This window comes from Nilaparvata lugens, chromosome 4, assembly GCF_014356525.2.
Source record: "Nilaparvata lugens isolate BPH chromosome 4, ASM1435652v1, whole genome shotgun sequence".
NCBI classification, from domain to species: domain Eukaryota; kingdom Metazoa; phylum Arthropoda; class Insecta; order Hemiptera; family Delphacidae; genus Nilaparvata; species Nilaparvata lugens.
In genome coordinates, this window is record NC_052507.1 from 39,175,054 (window position 1) to 39,197,633 (window position 22,580).

The window sequence follows — 22,580 nt, forward strand, 5'->3', positions numbered from 1 at the left end:
ACTTGAAGGCTCATAAATTGTAATAACTAAGCTGAGAACAAAATAAAAAAGAGAGAACAAAATGTCTAAAGAGATTTATTTTGAGTGGACAATTTCGAGCATGCGCTGTAGTTAGATTGGCATTGCGCAGAGCGAGTGAGGGAGATTCCCGTCACGAAAGTTGCGTTACAGTCAGTGTCAGTAGCGCTCCGGTCCCCACACTCGTGATGTGAACACTTCCTTAGTGTTAGTGTCCTGCTGTATCCCCAATATCGGCGTTTCCCACCTTTTGGTGATTGTCTTCAAACCTTTGGACTATCCTGATTAAAGGTAAAAACTATCATTCACTATTTGAAATAAGACTTTTATATGTTGAGAAACGACATTATGGATTGTGAATTTGATTAATCGGGTCTTCTACATGATTGAAACGTTATGGAGAGATGTAGAAGTACCTGAATTGTACTTGAGTTGGCGACTTGAATTCAAAATAAGCATGGGCTATGACTCAGTCCTTTCCCAAAACCATATTAATCTGCTTTGTTGGAGAGCAAATTGAATACCAACAACTATAATGCTAGCAATATTAAACTAGATCTGTCATGAGGCTATATTAGAATCATATAGGTATAGTAGAACTACTCCATCTCTCAACAGTTTTCGAAATACACAGTTCATAAACCGTTGAAATACCGATGGCGAATTACATAAACCAAAAGGGACTTTGCATAATTGGTATTGTCCATTGTGTACATCAAATTATGTATATTTTCTTCTCTCTTCATCCCCTGTCACATGAAAAAATCAGTTTTTCAAGTCTAGTGTACCGGTACTAAACAATTTAGTGGTACTAAGTCTGTCTATTTCATCAATCAAAGGCAATGGATATCTGTCTTTAACAATAAGAAAACTAGTAGTTCTGTGAACAGTAGACCTCACGCAGTATTCTCTTTCACAAGTACCCGATTGAAACCATAGACCTTATGGAAACACAGCAATAGACTAGCTTCTCCACACATCTGTGTAATCACTTGTCAGCTGATTTATGATGAATAATTCTATAGTCTGATTTTTTACTCTTATATTGGCGTATGAAGGAGGCTCCTTTCTCCTTTCATATTATCCTTGGAATGCAAAATTTCCAAAAACCTTGTATATACGTCGACGCGAAATTAAAAAATATGGTGTGGTACACTCACACAACTTTCCTTGCTCATTGAACTGTAAGCCTCATTCTTAAACGAGAATAATTTAGGGGAATAACATAATAACGATTGGCGGCAAAATATTTGCAACTACGATCAGACTACTTTATATGTGTATATATAATTGTTTTCAGAGTACTTTTCCTTTGTGTAAATTGTGAAATTCGATTATTTTCTCAAAAGTCGTCAAAACAGCTGTTCTACAGATGAAATATCTCGACTATGACTGTGTTCTTTTTATAAACTGCTCTACCTACCTACCTCATGCACGAGAAGGACGTTACAAAGTCCATTTCTCAATGATGGGGTGGACCCCCCATTAGTTTCCCAGGAAAAATACTCATGCCAGTTGATAGAGCTGATAAATAACTATACAGGGTATGAATTTGAAGAAAATCGTTAGAGCTGTTTTCGAGAAAACCGTGAAAAACATGGTTTTTTAGTCATTATCCGCCATTTTTCTCAAGAATATTACGGAGCTCCTGGAATTTTCCCATAAATGAGACTCATGTCAGTTGATAGGGCTTATAAATAGCTATCCGTGGTATGAATTTGAAGAAAATCGTTAGAGCCGTTTTCGAGAAAAACGTGAAAAACATGGTTTTTCAGTAATTATCCGCCATTTTTTCCGCCATCTTGAATTGAATTTTATTTTATTGAATTTCTTATTGTCGGATCCTTATGGTATAAGGACCTTAAGTTTAAAATTTCAAGTCAATCGGTTAATTAGGAATGGAGTTATCGTGTTCACAGACATACACACATACACACACACACACACACACACACACACACACACACACATACACACACACATACACACACACATACACACACACACATACACACACACAGACCAACACTCAAAAATCATGTTTTTGGACTCAGGGTACCTTGAAACGTATAGAAAACTTGAAATTAGGGTACCTTAATTTTTTTTGGAAAGCAATACTTTCCTTACCTATGGTAATAGGGCAAGGAAAGTAAAAAGGAACATACCTGTCAAATTTCATGAAAATCTATTACCGCGTTTTGCCGTAAATGCGCAACATATCTTCTCTATACTTATAAAAGGCTAAGCCCCGACAGACTGAAATCACACCACAGCCCAAACTACTGAGCCTGAAAACTTGAAATTTTGCACGATTGTTTATGGTAGCCTGAAAACATCCACTAAAAAAGGATTTTTAGAAATTTGCCCCCTGAGGGAGCTGGGGCCCCCCAAAATTCTGTACTTTTTAACCGCTCATTGCACAGCAAAGTCATGAGGAACTTTTTTGTTCAGCTACGAAAAAAAATAGATCTATGCAGAAAAATTTCGACCAGGAGCACAGGGGGGTCCAGTATAGGGCATTTTTCGAAATTTTTTATGTAAAATCACACTACAGCTCAAACTAATTGTCCTACAGACTTGAAACTTTGCACAAATATTCTTCAAACATGCTAGACGCGCAATAAGAACGGATTTTGAGATATTTTGCCTCTAAGGGTTTCAAAGGATGAAAAAGGATCCTATTAAAAAAGGTTATGAACATGATAAGGTGAGTGCCATATGGAAATGAGATAATTTATTTATTGACATGTGATATTCTAACATATGTTGTAATCATTGGAAATAACAAAATAATATGATAGAAATTCAAAAAAGAACATTTGTTCTATTATTGCTTTCTACCTGATTCCACTCAACCTCAATAATATTGTTCTGATAATATTGATGAAAATGTTTAATAATATTATTGTTATTAATATAATAAAAGTATTGTTTTAATAATTAATTATTATCATTAATATAATAATAGTATTGTTTTGGTAATCAATAAATATTTTATTTTCACAAACTCTGTATAATATTTACTAGCAAGAACCCGTGCTTCGCAAGGATCTATTTTAAAGCTTGACAAAATGAAAACTTGACATAATGAAATTTTGAAGAATTGAGAATAGGCCTATAACCATCCTTGGTTAATTAAGAATCTATAAGCAAAATTTCAAGTTAATTAGTCCAGTAGTTCAGACGTGATGATGCGTCAAACATAATTTTCCTATCCCGTACGTGCATAAGCCAGCTCTTTACTTCATATAATAATAGTTATAGATATAGTTAACGACTGCAAGAGATATAGGACTGTGGAACAGAATAGTGGTGAAACTATGATAGTGCCAGAAGTGTCTCAAACACAATAGTATGTACTACATGAACTTTTTGAAAGTGATTTGAAAAAATGTTAAAACAACAGAACTGAATCCTTATCATTCTACCTTCATTCAGAGAGGCTTTTGTTTGAGCCGAATGGAAATCTATTTATAAAAAAATGAATGTCTGTTTGTGTGTTTGTTTGTATGTTTGTTTGTTCTCTGTAGACTTGAAAACTACTTGACATAACGGCATGAAACTTTGGGAATATGTTGTGTGAATATTGGGGATGGTTTCTGAACAGAAATTTTAATAGGGGGGCTTATAATAATTATTTATTAATCCATTTTACAGACATATGTTTTCGAAATTTTCGGCCGAGCGGCTAACAAAAAGATGATCATGATTCAAGATCATATTGTGATAATATGATTTAGCATCTAAAGTTACCAGCTGTAATAAACATATCACCCTGTGATAAATTATTGTGTACTGGTATTAAAACGGTAGTTTGGAGTTGAAGTGAAGTTGATTGGTACCAGCAGTTGATAATGTTGTGATTGTTGCATTTTTTCTTTTGTGTTGTTTTTTGGTGTTGGTGTTTTGTTCTTTTTGGCATGTCTGGATTTTTCCTTCCCCTTGGTTTTTTCAGTTTTGTAACTTGGCTGAAAAATAGTTTTTCAGAGGCGGGGGTATGTTCTGGCCAGAGAATTCGAATTGTAGCGCCAGAATGCCAGACTGTGGTTCTGCCAATAGCAGGCTTGTGTTTGCCCCGGCGCAGACCGTCCTGCTGCGTGGCATTGTGGATGGATTTTTTGTGAGTCGTGTCTGTCTTGTCTCGTCAGCCCGTCAAGACAGACAAAAAATCCATCCACAATGCCACGCAGCAGGACGGTCTGCGCCAGCGCAAACACAAGCCTGCTATTGGCAGAACCACAGTCTGGCATTCTGGCGCTACAATTCGGATTCTCTGGCCAGAACAACTAGTAAGAGGTTAGTAACTTTGATGGTTATTGAAATAACAGGCATAATATTCTGCCGAAAACCATTATGTTCTCCCGTTAAGAGTTGTTCAACTTGATTATTAGATATTATTAATCAAATTTTGATTGTTGAACCAAGTATTTGAATTGGATGAAACTTAAATAATGAATATAACATTTTCAATCACCCAATAATAGTTTGAAATGCTGCAATACTTCCATACCTCAGGAATCAGGATTGGAAGGAGGCAAAAAAGAAAAAAATACTATCAATTTTGAAGAATCAGTGTTTTGATTAAGCCTCGTTTATACTATTTAACTGTTATAAAACAATTTTATATCACAAAAGTTACAAACATATAACTTTGTTATAAAATAAAAAATAAACATTCTCAAACAAATAAATATAATATTGTCATATAACATTACTGACTCAGAGTCTCAGTCAAGATGGATTATGGACTCAATGTAGTCTCTCATAAGAGTATCTAGTATACACATATCCGTTCACAGTAGAATTTTTAGTAAATGAAAATGAATTTCCGAAAATGAATTGCTACAAGAATAGAACTTTCCACTATGCATTTATGCAATCCAACACCTGAAAAGTGAATGTAGCCTATGCAATCATAAGGGGAAATTTGTTTGAAAATGATCTGTATATAACAGAGTTTTCAGCATTCAAAAATACAAACCAATCTAGTGAAGGTCGATTCCCTGCCTACTCCCCCCCACCAAAAAAACTCGTTACATCATAAAACAACAGACGATGCAAACTATAACACATTTGTGTAATTCAATACTAGTCCAGTCAACGAAAGATTATAGAAGGAAACGTTTGGAATACAATTTTTGACCCCACAACACTTTTAAGGATAGTAAGTAGGTAAACATTACAAAAGTCCTTACTCCTACCCCCTATGTTAAGTGGGTGGGGGTTATTTAAAAGTTCCATATTCTGGTTTTTTGTATATATCTTAAACAAATTCGTCTTTCGGAAATTTTTGTCAAATACAAAATTAAAGCTTAAAAATTAGCGTACAAGTTTCATCCTTAACATTTTTCCATATATCTCATAGTTTTCTAGATATGAGCTCTTGAAGGAGTCACATTTTTAAGGAAACCCTTCCGGCTCAGATTTTTTCATCTTTTTGGCCTTTTCCACGATTGAATGAAAAAATCTGTGCCAATCATGAGCCTATAGAACACCTTATTCTCTTCAATCTCATGAATCTTTTCATCATTTTACGCATCTCCCCACGATTGTTGCAGCCATTATAGTGTTGAGTGTAAAAACTTCAGTTTAACAACAATAGATCAATTGACAGGGAAATTTGGAGGGAATGTTTGGAACACAATTTTTGAATTCGCAGCTTTGTTTTGACTACTTAGAAGGTGAATATATCAAAAGTCCTCATCCCTACCCCTTGTGCTTAAGGGATGAGGGTGGTTTGAAATTTGGTTCTTTTATTCCTGGCTTACACGCATGTATCTTGAGAATAATGCATTTCAGCGACATGTACAGTGGAGTTTTGTGATATCTCCTTTAATTTTTTAGATATTCGCTTTTAAAAGTGTGAAATCCTTGAAAATACAGTTTTTTTTACAACTTTTTGCACTTTCAGGGTTTATGACTTAACAAAAATGCATTGAGAAAATGAGTACTGAACGTTGGGTTGTAGAGGATTCAATTCTCTTCAATTTGATGTATTATTTCAACATTCTCAATATAGCATTAATTGATCATTCATCAATGTAATTTGAACACAATATCTGGAACACAATTTTTGATTCTGCAGATACATTAAGACTAGTTAGGAGCTGAACATTTTGAAAATCCTCATCCCTAAACCATGTGCTAAAGGTGAAGTACCGACAAGTTGACACTTGATGCTGTATTGACAATTTGACACTCAACACTGAAGCTGCTATAACAATTGATGGAAATAATAAAATGATTAAATGATCCATCAAATTAAAGAGAATTTTCTCTTCCCAATTTGATAAGACTTGACCACCTCTGTTGACGAAAGTCAATTGGAGGATGAAAAGATGCGGATTTCTTTATTTTACATGCTGAACTTAATATAATTAAAAATTCATTTATTGACGTAAAACATTTTAAAATGAATGGCCAACGTCACAACAATTTTAAAGTTACATAATTTATAAGCTTCAGACAATAGAAAAAGGTTACATAGTATGATGATTAGACTAATCAAAAGTTATATCAAAATTTACCTTCTTATAATTATAATCTAGGAAGTTGATTTCAATTTATAAACCTTCATCCTTAAATATATTTTTACTGTGTTTTTGAAAACTATACCCTAAAGATCTCTAACAATTACTATATATAATCAGTCATATAATTTTGTACCTGTTTAAAGCCACCACCCTTCTTCGAGATCTAAGATTCAGTTCTAAGGAATGATCCTGTGCCTAGTATTTATAACTCGCACTTTGCACCCGGCAGGGGGCTTCGCCCCCGGCACCACTGAAAATGTTTTTCTGGTTTATAATTCATTTTTGGTTGAAACCTTTTCTTTCCATAGAATTATCCAATAAAACGTTAGATAATTCTGAATTTATTTCAACTCTTCTCTCATGAATTATACAAAAAGTCATTGTTTCGAAGACGTAGTTGCCATGAAACTGAGAGACAAGGAAGAAGATAGTAAATGGTATTGAATAGAAAGAGATGGAGAAACAACAGCCAGCAGGTAGTGTGCCATCCAGGACAGGGTCGGTTGCACAAAAGCCTGTCAAACCTCTAACCATGATTGAATGCTATGTGAAGAGAAGCATTCTTTTCAAAAAAGACTTCCCTAATTGCTTCTTTTGGCATTTGTTCATGATTAAAATTCAACAGGCTCTTGTGCAACTGGGAAAATGCGTTTGTTCAATTTGGAGTAATCATAAAATATCTTGTGATTTATAATTAGCTTTCCTATTGAATAGGTCAAAGTCCTATTCATACAGCAGCCACATAGTACAAATTGTATTATTGTATTATGTGGTCGCTGTATTCATAGCCCAAAACATAGGCCTAAGAAGTCTTGCTGCCCTGACAACTACCTGTTCATTGGAATAGAAACTAGTTTTCATATTTCAACCATGGTATCTTTAGTTAACTCAACAAATACGAGAATAATTACTTTCTATGTGACAATAGGAAACATGAAAATAATAAACAAGTCATTACCACGAAGCTATAAAAAGTGTGATAAGCCTATTTTTCTTGTAGAAATCGTATTGTTAAATTATTCATAAATACAATTTAACGTTGTACACTGGAAAGTAAAATAATAATGATAATAAGGCAAATAAGTACTCCACATTTGATACCTACATGTTCTCCAACACATATGTAATCACACAACACAAGATAAGGTTCTATTTTCAATAGAAAATACAATTAGGGCAAATTATTATTCCACATTTGATATGTGAATGTTCTTCAAAGATAGCCGACTATGTGATTACACAATAGGTAGCCTACACAACACACAGATGAAATTAGAAATAATACATGAGGCTAATTGGATAAAATTACTCTATTATTACATTACTGAATTAACATTGATTTAAACAGGATTGCCTTTAGCAAGTAAATAGTGATTAACACAACGTTATTCGAGGGAAGAATGATTGTATCTGAAGCTCTAGACAGTTTTTAAAAGTGTGAAATCCTTGAAAATACAGTTTTTCTTACAACTTTTTGCACTTTCAGGGCTTATGACTTAACAAAAATGCACTATATGAAATTTTGTATATAGCTAATTAACAGAGGATGGTTATAGGCCTGTTTTAGATTCTTCAAATTTTCATTACGTCAAGTTTTCAATTTGTCAAGTTTTAAAATAGACCCTTGCAGAGCACGGGTTACATGCTAGTCAATAATAAAGTTTTGATCAAGGAATAAGGGAGTGTTATTTCCATCGATTTGCAACATTCAGAACAGTACTGAACTACTGTACTCTGCACGACACTCCACAGCGTTTTCAGCCAACTGTACAGTGCGTCAGTCAGTCTATCAGTGACTTGACTTGATGTCTTGAATGAGGAAGAGGCTGAACAAATTGAATAAAAAAATATCATAGAGATTTACAATAAATTTATTGATGAAAATATAAACACATCGAATAATGCGTTTTTACATTGCGGGTACTAGTCCAGGCAATGAATGCTCAAAAACGTTTATAGAAGGAAAAGTTAGGAAGACAATTTCTGACCCCGCGGATCTCTTTAGGGTAGTAAGGTGGTGAACATATCGAAAGTCCCCATCTCCACCCACTGTGCTGAGGGGGTGGTGGTGGTGGTACAAAAGTGCAATTTCTTGGTTTCTTGCATATAACTCGAAAACTATACATCTTACGGACATGACTATACAATAAAACATTGAAGCTTACATAATTTCCTACAATATTCATTCCACGACTTTTTCCATACCTTCCATACTTTGAATAAAAAATATTCAAAAATTTGATGAAAACCTGTTATTCCAAACAATTACATACTTTCAAGGCCGGATTTCTCGAAAACTGTTGGAAATATCACAAAACTCCACTCAACAGGAATTGTAGAGAATTCATCAAACTTAATTTAGAGCAGTTATCTTGGTTGAACGCATTGTTGCAAAGATATAGGCGTGGAAGCAAAAAGCTAAAGAATGCAACATTTAAATCACCCTCATCACTTCAAAAAATGGGGTAGGGATGGGGACTTCTGATATGTTCTCCTCCTAACTTGTATCAACAGCACTGCAAAGTCAAAAATTGTGTTCAAAACACTCCTTCAAAATTCATTTGTCAATTGGTCAATTGTTGCAAAACTGGAAATTTCATATTCAACACTAAAGCTGCTGCAAAAGTCGTAGGGAAATGCGTGAAAGTGTGGAATTATACATCAAATTAAAGAGAATTTGATGCTCTATGAGCTCACAATTAGCATGGATTTTCTCCATGGGTTTCAAAATTTTCATTTTGAATGTTGCATTCTTTAAAGCTGCTACATTTTTCTCATCAAATACTTTAACACATAGCTTGACATTTTGCCTTTCAAGGGAACTTGGGAAGAGAACTTTTCTGTCGAGTGGAGGTGCTAATTTGATAACACTATTCGCTTCTGAGTAATGAAACGTTTTCAAGTGAGAAAAGCTTGCAGTGAGGATACTATCATGGTTAGCAGAATCTGGTATGTGAAAGGTTTGTTTTGAGTCAGTCTAATTCAACCAGTTATTGTTACGAATACATGTACAAAAGATATGTACAGAATCAGATAGTAGAAAATATACTATGTGAGGGATCAATCTATATGTAATGTGTTCTGAGTCACAAAAACAAGTAAAATTTCAACAAAATAATCAATTTTAATGAGTTTTAGTTTTCAATCAACAATATCTTCTGATTGCTACAATTCAAATGTATAATCCAAAATCCCTTTGGGCGTGATTTTGTGCGCTCTCCGGTCTCAGGTTGAAGACTGAAGAGCACAAAATTACGCCCAGAGGGATTTTGAATTGTACATTTATATTTTAACAATTAGAGGATATTGAAAACTTTGCATGAAAAATTGGTTCTAGACTCTAGACTTCTCTAATGTATCCAAACGATTTATTGAAAAATCAAACTAAAATATAATATTGCAAATACCAATGTATATATATACCGGTAGTGACTGGACTATAATGTTTTAAAGGGTAAAGGGTAGATTAGCGAGTTTCGATTTTTCTTCTAAATTGCCTTTTTTGTATTATTCAAAATACATAGTTATAGGCTAATCGTATAATGATGCTACATTTTGATGAATAACATACTTTTGCACTTTTGAAATTGTTATTTGAGAATATTATATTTTTCCAATAAACATGTGTTTCAACCAGCATGGAAAACCGGGAAGAACGTGAAATATACGGGGAATGTACGGGAATTTCCTGAGCCTGATTCAGTGGACACTCTGTATAGAGATTAGGTTAAAATTTTGTCAATAACTTCGGTCCAAACGCCGCTTAACTCGTCAACTCGCTAACGCTCATTCAATAGAATCAACAGTTGCCAACAGTTTGTAATTGAAATAATAACAATATTTTCTCAAATTTCAAGCTTATTTTCAATGTTAGGTGAAAATGTTGATGAACATCAATTGTAGAGATTTTCATTCTCAATCTTTCCCACTTGGAATTTTTTGTTTAAATTGTACCTAAAGCCTGATGATTGGGAATCTAAAATCAAACTTTTAATAGATGGGGCGGAGCTCCTGGTATTTTTACAGATATGGGACTTGTGGCATTTGATAGAGCTTATCAATGACTACTTTAGATATAAATTTGATCAAAATCGTTGAAGCCGTTTTCGAGACAATTGTTTAAAACCTTGTTTTTAAAACATTTTTATCATTTTATCCGCCATCTTGAATTGCATTAGATCGAAAATGTTCGTGTCGGATCCTTATATTGTAAGGACCTTAAGTTTCAAATTTCAAGTCATTCCGTTAATTATTGGGAGATGAGATATCGTGTACACAGATGCACATACACACACACACACAACACACACACACACACACACAACACACACACACACACACACACACACACACCACACACACACACACACACACATACACACACACACACAACACACACACACACACACACACACACACACCACACACCCACACACACACACACCACACACACACACACACACCACACACACACACAACACACACACACACCCACACACACACACAACACACACACACACACACACCACCACACACACACACACCTTGAAACATATAGAAATTTAGAAATTGGGGTACCTTAATTTTTTTTCGGAAAGCAATACTTTCCTTACCTATGTTAATAGGGCAAGGAAAGTAAAAATATAAACATAAAGAGAAACGCAAAAGCGTCGACTTTAATCTTGAACCTCACTTCGCTCGGTCAATGAATGAATGATTGTCTGATTATGAATAAAAAAAAAAACATTCTTTCACAAAATATTCCATACCATTTCAAGCTTAATTGGAGCTTCTGCTTCAATAACTAATGAACAATATTCTTTCAAATATCCTCATTTAAACTCCATTCCATAGCATGTGCATACTCATTGGAGTTAATAATTAAAAAATTGATCATTTGTGATAACGGACATTATCGAAATACATTTATTATTTTGGAGATTTTTCAAGTGCTTCAATATTATCCCCTCTACCGAGCAAACACGTTCTGTTGAGCGTTCATTTGTGTATCCACATGTGATTGATTTCTATCGTATTGCCATAATTGTACATCAACATCAATATCGTATTTGTTTGAAAATGAATTATCGGAAATTGATCATAAGTTCTTCTTCTTCTTCTTCTTCTTCTTCTTCTTCTTCTTCTTCTTCTTCTTCTTCTTCTCTTCTTCTTCTTCTCTCTTCTTCTTCTTCTTCTTCTCTTCTTCTTCTTCTCTTCTTCTTCTTCTTCTTCTTCTTCTCTTCTTCTTCTTCTTCTTCTTCTTCTTCTTCCTTCTTCTTCTTCTTCTTCTCTTCTTCTTCTCTTCTTCTTCTTCTTCGTCTTCTTCTTCTTCTTCTTCTCTTTCTTCTTCTTCTTCTTCTTCTCTTCTTCTTCTTCTTCTTCTTCTTCTTCTTCTTCTCTTCTTTCTTCTTCTTCTTCTCTTCTTCTTCTTCTTCTTCTTTCTTCTTCTTCTTTTTCTTCTTCTTCTTCTTCTTCTTCTTCTTCTTCTTAAGGCTTTGGCTTTCAAATGGCAATATGTTAATATTATTCGGAATGTGTCCATAATTTTTTATAGTAAACACAAATATCAAAAAGTTGAAACCCAGTTTCAACCCAGTTACGCACTAACAAGCATACAGAATAACATCTGCGTCAAAAGAAATTTACTTCTCTAAAAGCTAAGTTGAATTGCACACACATTTCTCCCACCACCAAAGCACAAACATCAAAGTCATACTTGAAAGCCGCTGAACGCCACTAACAGCAATTTATTGGCATTACTTTGGTCGCTGGCTGAAGGCTGAACACCTTTCAGGGTCACCAACGATCATGTAATATCACTCTATAAACTACCTTATCACATGCTACGTATTAAACATGTAGCATGCCTCAAATCCAACTCCCTGGGACTTTTCAATCACAAAACCACATCAAAGTCTGCATTTCCATACTCCAAGGAAACAGCAAATGTCATACCATATTAGATCCTGTTATTGATCCACATGAGTCGCATGCTGATATGATGACGAAATTAAAAAGGTGAATCTTAGATGAATTTCTGACAGTTCTTTCTTCTTGAACTGCATAGAAAGCATTCCAAGTGGTATGTGGGTTTTCAATTGATAATATTAATTATTCCGTAGGAGATTAGTGACTCCTACGCTCAAGATAGTTTATACTGGATTCGACCATCAATGAGACAAACTTGATACTTGAACGACAGACGCTGTTCATAATAGAGTATGGTCTATCGAACATGATTGAATTATATGCAACAGAAGGAGTATATTTTGATATTACTGAAACATTAACAACGAAAGGATATAAAAGTTTTTTCTAAAATTTATTGGTTTTAACTACGGCTTTCTCTTGTCACAAGTGGCTCATGGCTCATTTTACATATTATTGAAATGTACAAGTACTGTATACTTCTATATAATGTTTCGTGTTCTGGTGGAGGAATAGGCATGTTCTCTAACTTCCAGCAAATTGAAAAACAAAGTGGTCTCTGGTAGTAAGGCCACTAAAACCGAAGGTTCTAGTTTTGAAACAAGGTCATAGTTTGAAATTGGAAAACAAAGCTGTTTCCCATGATAAGAAGACTAAAACCAAAGGTTCTAGTTTTAAAATATTGTTACGGAGTTCTGCATTAATAAACACTTGAGGCGATTTATACTGATTAGATTTATCACTTACAACACATTTCACACAAAGGTAGACTAGAAACAACTATGAACTGATCACTACCTAATAAATTACACAGAATTTATCACAAGCTTACGTTAACTAATATAAATAACTGTTTAAAAATAGCTATCACCAAGAATAATAAACTCTATTAGCAACTACTAAAGTCTACTCAAGTCTGTTATCACTTTATCACTTTAGTCTGTCACGATAACAGAAGAAACGAGCAATATGACTGTTGTCTGTCAACTAACTCGCCAACTGACTGTGGGTGGAACAGGGTGAATGTCTCACCCTAATTGGCAGTGCCTTAGGCTGGTTTGCTCTATGACTGCTCAAAGCATTAACAGAATATTTTTTGGTTGCTCCTAGATAATAGACCGTAACTCGCCAACTGCAACACGCGCCATTTATATACGCTCTGTAGAACAGTCTAGAGAGGTAGAGAATACAGCAGAATTCTCCAGAAAGGTCTTGGGGTGTGTCGAAACGTTCCACCAATCGCAGTGCATGGAGCTTGCCAGAGAATTCTAGATCACGCTTGCCATTGATCGATGGTTCCCCTTACCAAAACTGGAACATACTAGAACGATCCAGAAGCCCCCCTGCCTTCTCGGTGCTGTTTACCAGAAACCCCTCGCCTCCTGCCATCCTTCTAAAAGGCCTTATCTAAAACAATATGAAATCTATTCCAGATGGTTCAGAGCTCAACTGTAGTTCAGCTGCAGTTCCACATCTCTCATCAACATCCGCCTCAAGACGAACTCACACAGCAGCTGACAGATGGAGAAGAAAACAAACGTCAGCATGAAGACGTGAGCAAACTTGGGGACAGACTGACATCATTGTAACATGCGTTGTAACCATGGATCAAATAATACTATTAAATGATAATGATAGTAATAGTTGATTTGGTTTAGTTATTACTTGTAATGGTTGTCGCATTCAAACACCTTGCAAGGGATTTCTCCTTCGTCTGTCTGCTGCTGTTTGTGTTTGCTTTAGCCAGTTACACACACATTGATTTTTGGACGTTCGATTTTTGCCTTGCTTATGAATTCTACCAGATTATAAGTTACTTGTCAAACACATGAACAAATCATCTGTTTGCCAAGTCATGTTTAATCAAATAGAATTTATAAGGACGGCAAAAAATCGTACGTCCAAGAATCGATGTGCGTGTAACTAGACTTTCATTACCATGCAATTCATAAGCCTGACCCTAAGAATGAAAGAGTGAGTTCCCAAGGATAATGACAGATGACAGTATGTATTGGGCTGATGATCTTGAAAATATCAACCACCAATATTCACAATATGTATACTCGCGCTTCGCGCTCGGCAGTCCCGCCCATAGTCATTTATAGGGCTGGGTAGCAGTATCAATATTATCTTCATAAGATATTATCTTCTCATTACAGGGATCTGTATCGACAACGACCATTGTTGATTCATCCTTTATTGAGAAGGTTTTCACAATTCCTTTGCTCTGAAAAGAGTCTCTGGGAAGCTTTTAAGACAAACAAACAGTTGCTTGTATTGTTGTTATTCTTCTATCGCTATTATTTGATTGATGCATTCTTCTGTTGACAGATTAATGACGACGACATCGTTGCCCAACAACTTCCGGGTGCCGGACGCCTACCACGACGCGGTGTTCAACTTTCTGCTAGGCTTCCGTAACGGCACGGTCGACTTCCAGCGCGGCCACCTGCGCCTGTCCACTAGTCGATTCTGCAACCCACTCGTCTTCGCCTACTGCGCACTCATCACGGCCGGCCTCATCTCCGCCCTCGGCCTGCTCCACTGCCTGCTCAAGGCCGACGCCCCCCGCCCCCTCTTCACCTGGCATTTCGCCAACCTGGCCGTCTGCGACGTCTTCAAGTGCGCCGTTGTCCTGCCCGTCACACTCGTCAACATACTCTACCACAACTGGCGGCTCGGTCAGATCGTCTGCTACCTCTTTCCTATGATGCAGGTGAGGTTCCATCACTTTAAAACTGGGGATTCACAGGAAATGAATTAATAAAGACCCAGCTATTAACGACTCTAATGAATAATGAATGCTGATTCTGTCATGAAAAACTAAAATCTAATGGAAAATAACTGGTATGAGTACAATATGAATCAATAATGACCTAGCCATAAACTCTAATGAATAATGAATGCTAATTCTGTCATGAACGAGTTCTAATGGAAAATCACTGGTATGAAAGAACATTTTCACAACCATCTCTGGTAGAATGCCGCGGCATCTGAGAATGGTAACGCTGGTTACTGGATTTAGTCAGCCACTGAGCTAAATGGATATTGGTAGCAACCAAGATCTTTTTCTGTACACCGTGATAGCAAAGTCTAAAATCACTATAGCAGACCAGTGTTCCATATAGTTTTGTTTGGTTGTGAATAAGGCGATGTTGCAGAGCTGGATCATTATTGATTCTTGTTCTAACTATTTTTCATCGATTCATTGGATAGGTGAATGGCTGAAATCTTGCAAGAAAAGCATTTAGCGAAGATTAAAGCAACATAGGAATGAAGGAATTCAGTTTGTTTGAATTGACTTTGTTCCGAACTGCAAATACAGGGGTCTTTCAGCTTTCTTTGCTCACTTGATAACTAACTTTGAATACCTGTTTTATTCTCTATTTCCAGGAGATTCCTCTTCATGTATCTGGTTGGACCTTCTATTTCATTCCTGTCCAACATTATCAATTTTTACAAGACCCAGGAAAAGCCTTGCAGACGCTCAAACCCAAAGTACTGATTATATGGTTGATTTCCTTTTTAATGGTTCTACCCTATGCATACTACACCTTATACATAGATCTTGGAGTGAGTATCTTGGATTTGAAAAATCTTTTTTTTGAAAAATAAGAATGGTACAGCAAAACATTTGTTGCGGAAAGCCAGTTGAATAAGATGATATAAGCGTAATTGCTTTTTCAACAAGGAAGCCTCTGAAAATCCACAACAAGCAGTAATGAGATCCCTCTTTGATGTCTGAAAATGCTTTGATAAAAATGAAACCTCTCATACAATTTCAAAGATCCATTTACAACTCACATTCTATGTGGGTTACTATTTTTGTGAAATGATTGCTTGGAAATCAATGTTCTTTGAAAACTGAAAAGAGCTTCAACATCATTCGAGCATACTTGAGACTTTATTAATCAATTCAAATGATATTTCCGTTATACCGATGAATGATATTCCGTTATTTTTATGATGATATTCTGTTATACCTTGTAATGGTAATTACGTAATGAAAATTACTTAAAGTAATGAAATTGAATCAAATTATGTCAGACATAAATTTAATTCAACCCAATTTTCATTTAGAAGATTCTATAAAAAAATAGGAAACTGTTGATAGCAAATGTTATTATTTTCAAGATCTGCAATCTTCCAAATTAACAAAATTTTCAGACAACATTGCTTTCTAACGGAGAGATTTTTCCGAACATATTACTTCCAGTGAAAAAATGATCAACGAAATCATCCGAAATCAAAAAATGATAAGTGAAATCTGGACCAACATAACACCAAAACCAATTTACATCCAATCAGAATGAATTAAAAAATTCTCCAGCTTCAGCAGGAAACAGTATTTTGAAGTCAAGGGAAATAAAAAATAAATAAATAATATGAGAATGACGAACTTGAGGTACAGGTATCATATCGATAGGTACTATACAATTTCAAAGAGCAGGTCTCATTCTTGTATAATGAAACTTAACTTCTTGTTGAATCTTGAAACGCTAGAACGAAAGAATTTTCCAATTCTGAGCATCTTCAATAATTTTTTTCATTTTCTCTTAGGAAGTTTCCTCATTTTCTTCATCATATCACTTCTAACTCAGTCAAAATGATTGTATCAAATTGACAAAAATAGTCATCTATTTAAGATACCTTCCAATTTGAAAACTTGAAAAGTGATACAGAAGTAAATTATTAGAGGAAATTAATCATGATAATATTTCACGAGTATCTGATAATTTAAAATCATGATGACACAAGGATAATCAATCTGAAAATTTTGCAGTAGATGGAAGACGGCCGAGAACGGTTTTTATTGATTTCTGAATAGTCTACTGCAAACTCAACAGGCAAGCCCTGTCTCCCCATTTGCGAGAAAAGCTTTGATAACAATGATTTGTTATTGAATCATTCACAGTGATTCAATAAACTTTCTCTCTATGAACAGAAAATCATTAAAAATTATATTTTTGGGCTTGACTTGTGATAAGGGCATTAACTTTAGCCTATTTTTATATAGACTATCTAATTCCTTTTACTGTCTATGGAATTCAGGAATCTGGAACATAATAATTGTGACTGTATTGTAAATGTAGCAAACATAGCATGGAACAGGTCGAAAAGTGAAGTCTTTTCATACTTAGTCTTCATCTTCTACCTGAAGTTCGACTATTACCTGAAATTTAAGTCAGTCGGCTAGATTTCACAACACATCCTCCATCCATACTTTACCCACTAATGAAATTGAATCATTAACATTCTTACCATCGATATTAAAGAATATGATCATTTTCTAGAGAAGCTAATGAGCATGTAGCATGCTGAATGCTATTAAGAAACTGAGCATGATAATGATAAGCATATAGCTTAGATTTCTACAATGTTTCTATTTTATTTCCAGTCGGTCTTAAATCATCAGTTTCAAGGTACTGGAATATGTGGTACCACTGGCAAAGGAAAAGTCTACGAGTACCTTCGTGGAATATTCGTCATTCTGTGAGTGGATATTAATGTTGTTGATAATTTGAACAAAAAGTAATGTCTCATCAACCAAAGACATATTAGTTCCACATTTTTTGAAACTAAATTTAATTTCCCTTGGAAAAACAATTAGACATTTATAAAAATTAACTCATGTTGTATGTCATCATTCACAATACTTATATTCTGGTTCTTTTGTACCAAAAAATAAGAAAAACCCAAAATTGATTGCGTATGTAGGAAAAAGTTCCATCTTAACAACCTGAACAAGGGAAATAATTATCATTAAATCGGAGGTAACTGTAGTCTGATATATTGTGGATTTCTTCTGAAATATATCATTTTATTCTCTGCTGTGATAAATATTTCATGAATAGATTATAATGAATTAGATCTCAAACATAGATTATCGATTTTTGAGTCTGATGTGATGCACATAAATGATGCGTATATATTGTCTTGTAACGTTGTGAGCTTATCCAACTAAACAAGCTTCAGGCTTCCTCGAGCCATTTCTGATTCAATCTCCAACTACAGTACTAAGCTTACATCACGATGCAAAACCAACTGTGAGAACTTTGCTTTCAAGTTCTCAGATGTGAGTTGATCACATTTCACAGTTGTCACTAGTAAGTAGGAAAACAACAGTGGTCGATAAACTATTCTTACAGTAGTCGGTAGAGCTCGAGATTGCAAGCTGGTAAAGTACTTTCAATGGCTCGTTGACACGGTCGTGATAATTATAAAGTTTAGAGGTTTAACTTTGGCCTGGAACTGACATTTTTACGACATTTATTAATCGAAAGTACAGTATAACAGAAAATACCATCTTTACTAGTATCACATGAATGAGAACGAGGGAAATGTGGAATAACACGAAAGTGTAAGATGAGTAACTCAATGAGATCTTTCTGAAAAAATCACAATCGAAACCTGAGTTCGATTTTTCCTAAGAAATAAATAAAGAAAACACTCTAAATCATCTTACTTCAATTTTCCGCTCAACTGGATATAAAGAAAATAGATTAATCGATATCTTGAAAATTGGAGTGGAAAGGAAATAAGAGAAGAGTGTATTATATACAAAATTTGATGAATGAAATAACTTAGATTCTTATAGTTTACTTAAAGAGGCTAGAAAATTCCAACTAGATATGAAAACTGTATTTTTTTAAGATTCTCCCAATAACGTATTATTTAAGGGTAGGCCACTTCGTATCAATAACTGAAATTTACGTGATAATACATTTTTATACATGATTACATTTTATAATAATTCATTAACCAAGAAATTCTTAACAATGATGATTTTCATTGAACCTCTTCATACTGTTACAGATGTTTATTGCCATTGATTTTATCCTTCAAAAAATTCAAAAAAGTTGACGAACAGCTCCAAATCCTTGAGCTGTCAAGAGTAGACACATCGTACGTTGTCAAAACGCCCAGCTCTACCAAGCAATCAAGGTTGGTGGATTGAGAATTTCTGATAAATTTATGAGCAAACATTTGAAAATAATTTATTTTATTAACCAAGAGAGGTGAAAACATCTACCACTGCGCTATTCTAGTATTAAATGGTGAAACTGGTAATTAGATAATTCAAAGCTGTTGTTATGGTTAAAAACGTCTGTCCCCGTTTCCAAAACTCAACCCGGGTTGGTGTACATAAGGCAGATTCAAACACATTATGCTCACTTATTATTTGATGCCGCAATTCATTAGCAATCCAAGGCTTATGGAGAGGATGGAGTTCGCAAGGATTCTCAAAGCATGACTTACAAGACAAAGAGGAAACAAAGTATCGGCAGGCCTAATAGAAGATAGGGATAAAATGTAAATTTCTGCATAATTAATCTTAATTGGGTCAAACCCGCAACTTAAAGAAGTTGAGCAACAACTCAAACGAGTTGAAGTTTAAATTTATTTATCTTCTCCGAGTTTCCATAATTAATCTTAATTGTATTACACCCGAAACCTGCAGAAATTATTCAACGACTTAAAAAAGTTGAAGTTTTAAACTTTTTAATCTTTAAGTTTCAAAGTTGAAGTTTTAAGGTGTCAAGTTTCGTGAAATTTTCTTTTGGAGTAGACATATTTTGATTAAAAACGACTGTAATCTAATTTCAATCTTTATGAAGAGTGTAATAGTATTTGTTGTATCACATACAGCTCAGACCTTCTATAGTTCATAGACCAGTATTCAGAGCTCACGAATTCTATTCCATATGGAATAACAGATTCTGTGGTGGGAATTTAATTATTCACTATTGTGCTTTCAAGCCACAAGGGACAGAAACACAATGCCTGTTGTATTATGGAACTTAATCGGAGAAAATCATCAAAAGGCAAAGTTAAGACTGCCGACGAAGATCGTTTAGTTATGGAAACCCTCAACGTCTCTGCATTTTGGAATGCAAAGAGAGAATACAAAAAGATTCACCCCGAGTTTCCAGGAACCGATTTCATCGGGAACGAGTCAGGAGTGTTGTAATGAGCCACCCTCCACCATTTATACCTTGCTGTGACCATATTTTGCAAGGTTTTCTATGGAAAAAGGAACCATAAATGATCTGTTCAGACAGGATTATTTTTATACTGGAGCTCTCTTGTGGAGTTTCTTATTTCATAAACTGTATTTTTATAAAATGTTCCGACTTCTGACATGAGATTCATTAATCAATTGAGTCCATATGATTGATACAGAAATTATTAAAATTATTCTCAATCACATTTGTCGAAATTCTTTAATATTTATAGTATAAATTTCAATCAAAAATAAGGGAAATCTTCACATAAACGGAAAGAAAAACTTTCAAAACAATACATTATTACCCACATACTCCTTACCATAATGTCTAATGAAGTAATGCAGCTGTACCATATTGTGATAAATACTATCGATCTTTGATTGTAGATGGTTTGAATGCCTTGAGAGTCTTGAAAGCCCTTCGAAAATTGTAATACAGCGAACTTTTCTTGACATCAGAAAAGAGAGGTTGTCACATAAATACTTTGAACTCATGCTCATATCTCACGCCGTAAGCTTGGTACCACTTTTGTGCTTCAGGTAAGAAAATGAAACTATTCTGTAATTTTCCTGAGACAAAAAGAGTTATCACGCATATTCATGATTTGTTTCATGAGAGTATTGAAATCGTGTATATTATCCAATTATTTGGAACTGTTCTCACTGAATTGATTCTATGATTCAAATTGATGAAATGTTAAGTGTTTGAAAGAAATGGTGGGGAATTTAGTAGTTGTATTATTAGAGTAACGTTATCAGTGAATATTGTTTGTAATTAGGTGAAAATTGAAAGCTAGATGAATGCTATCAGCTATCAGAGAATTTCTTCGCGTCTGCTTGAACATTAATTAATTCACGAAACTCTCAACTAATACTATAAGATTTATTAAGTTTTATTATTTGAATAAACAATGAAAAATTTGTTTAAGCAAACCATGTTCGATGCGACATTGAATAAACCTCATTGTGATGAATATGTTGTTATAAATTGTTTTGGCATTTTTCCAGAATGTACTTGATATTCACCGATCAAACTAGCTTGGAGAATCACTGGATCATCTTTGGCATCACAACATGGATTGCTTTCTTACCCACCTGTACAACATCCCTGTTGTATGCATCCTGGCAGCTGAGCATCTAGTAATAAGAATAATTGATAACAGTGATGTTTTATCTCGGGCTCACCTTTGTACAGCCGTATTTTTTCGATGACAATATTGTTTTACCAGTGAAATTCTGTCTGAAGCTCAAATCTCTAGCTAAATGATACAGTAAAAAATTAATTTCCTGGTGATAACTTCAAATTACTTCCCACAATATGTAAAGATTTTAGTAATTTGTAATGTTTGTATGCTAATGAATTAAAACTGGAAGGGGTGAGCATTGTGTTTTGTAATTTGTCTTCTTGACACATGAATGAGTCATGATGAAAATTGCTTTTGATGCTATGAATATGATTGAATAAAATATTTCTATTATTTACAAAAAAAATTATTTCATTATCCCAAATTAAATTGAATGTATGCTTCATTGAACCTGTCCATATTGAATGGAATCTCCAAGAGGAATTCGATTCTTTGCAAAGAGATGTAATAGACTTCCTTTGTTGTAGAGAAAATTATATTGTAAATATTGGATGATTAGACTTGAAACTGTCACAATCACCATTGTTTGTCGTAAAAATGCGGTGCCTATTTTTGGTTGTCACACCACTATGAATCTCTAGTGAACTAAAACTGGAAACTTGATACAGTCGAAAGTATTGATTATTGCATGGTAACGGAATCTAGGTTAATTATTTTTCTCAATAAACAAGTTGAAATAATTTCAAGGATTCAATAAATATATTATTGAATTTATTATATTCCTGAGAATGTTGAAGATTTGACAAGAAAGATTCAATTTCCTCGAATATTTTATTATTTATTTACTTGGAACAAGTTCTTAATTAGAAATATACAGATACCGACTCGACTCCTCGTTAGCCTATACACGTATATTTGAATTCAATCTGGAACGCAGAATGCGTATGATTGGATTATTAATGAACAAGGAAATATAACTGTCTCCAAAAGGGAACTTCCATGGATGAA

General features: G+C 34.5%; 1 protein-coding gene across 5 annotated transcripts; it reads left to right on the forward strand.

Moving 5' to 3' along the window:
* The first annotated feature begins 160 nt into the window (after positions 1-160).
* LOC111057555 (neuropeptide Y receptor type 2) lies at positions 161-21,978 on the forward strand. Of its 5 annotated transcripts, none has more exons than XM_022344989.2 (7): positions 161-309; positions 14,811-15,195; positions 15,873-16,052; positions 17,878-17,972; positions 19,296-19,424; positions 20,875-21,027; positions 21,496-21,978. In XM_022344989.2, exons 2-7 carry the CDS (start codon positions 14,815-14,817, stop codon positions 21,626-21,628), a joined length of 1,071 nt encoding a protein of 356 aa, XP_022200681.2. In that variant the 5' UTR covers positions 161-309; positions 14,811-14,814; the 3' UTR covers positions 21,629-21,978. The 5 variants fall into 5 exon arrangements, with proteins under 5 accessions (XP_022200681.2, XP_039283397.1, XP_039283398.1 ...); XM_039427461.1 differs by lacking the exon at positions 161-309 and adding an exon at positions 4,245-4,314; XM_039427462.1 differs by lacking the exon at positions 161-309 and adding an exon at positions 9,338-9,500.
* The last annotated feature ends 602 nt before the right edge of the window (positions 21,979-22,580 follow it).

Bases quoted from the DNA above. Each gene is read 5' to 3' on its own strand.
- LOC111057555 (XM_022344989.2), top strand. From the start codon at position 14,815: ATGACGACGACATCGTTGCCCAACAACTTCCGGGTGCCGGACGCCTAC. The intron at 15,196-15,872 runs GTGAGGTTCCAT...CTCTATTTCCAG, and splicing joins ACCTCTTTCCTATGATGCAG to GAGATTCCTCTTCATGTATC. The intron at 21,028-21,495 runs GTAAGAAAATGA...GCATTTTTCCAG, and splicing joins GTACCACTTTTGTGCTTCAG to AATGTACTTGATATTCACCG.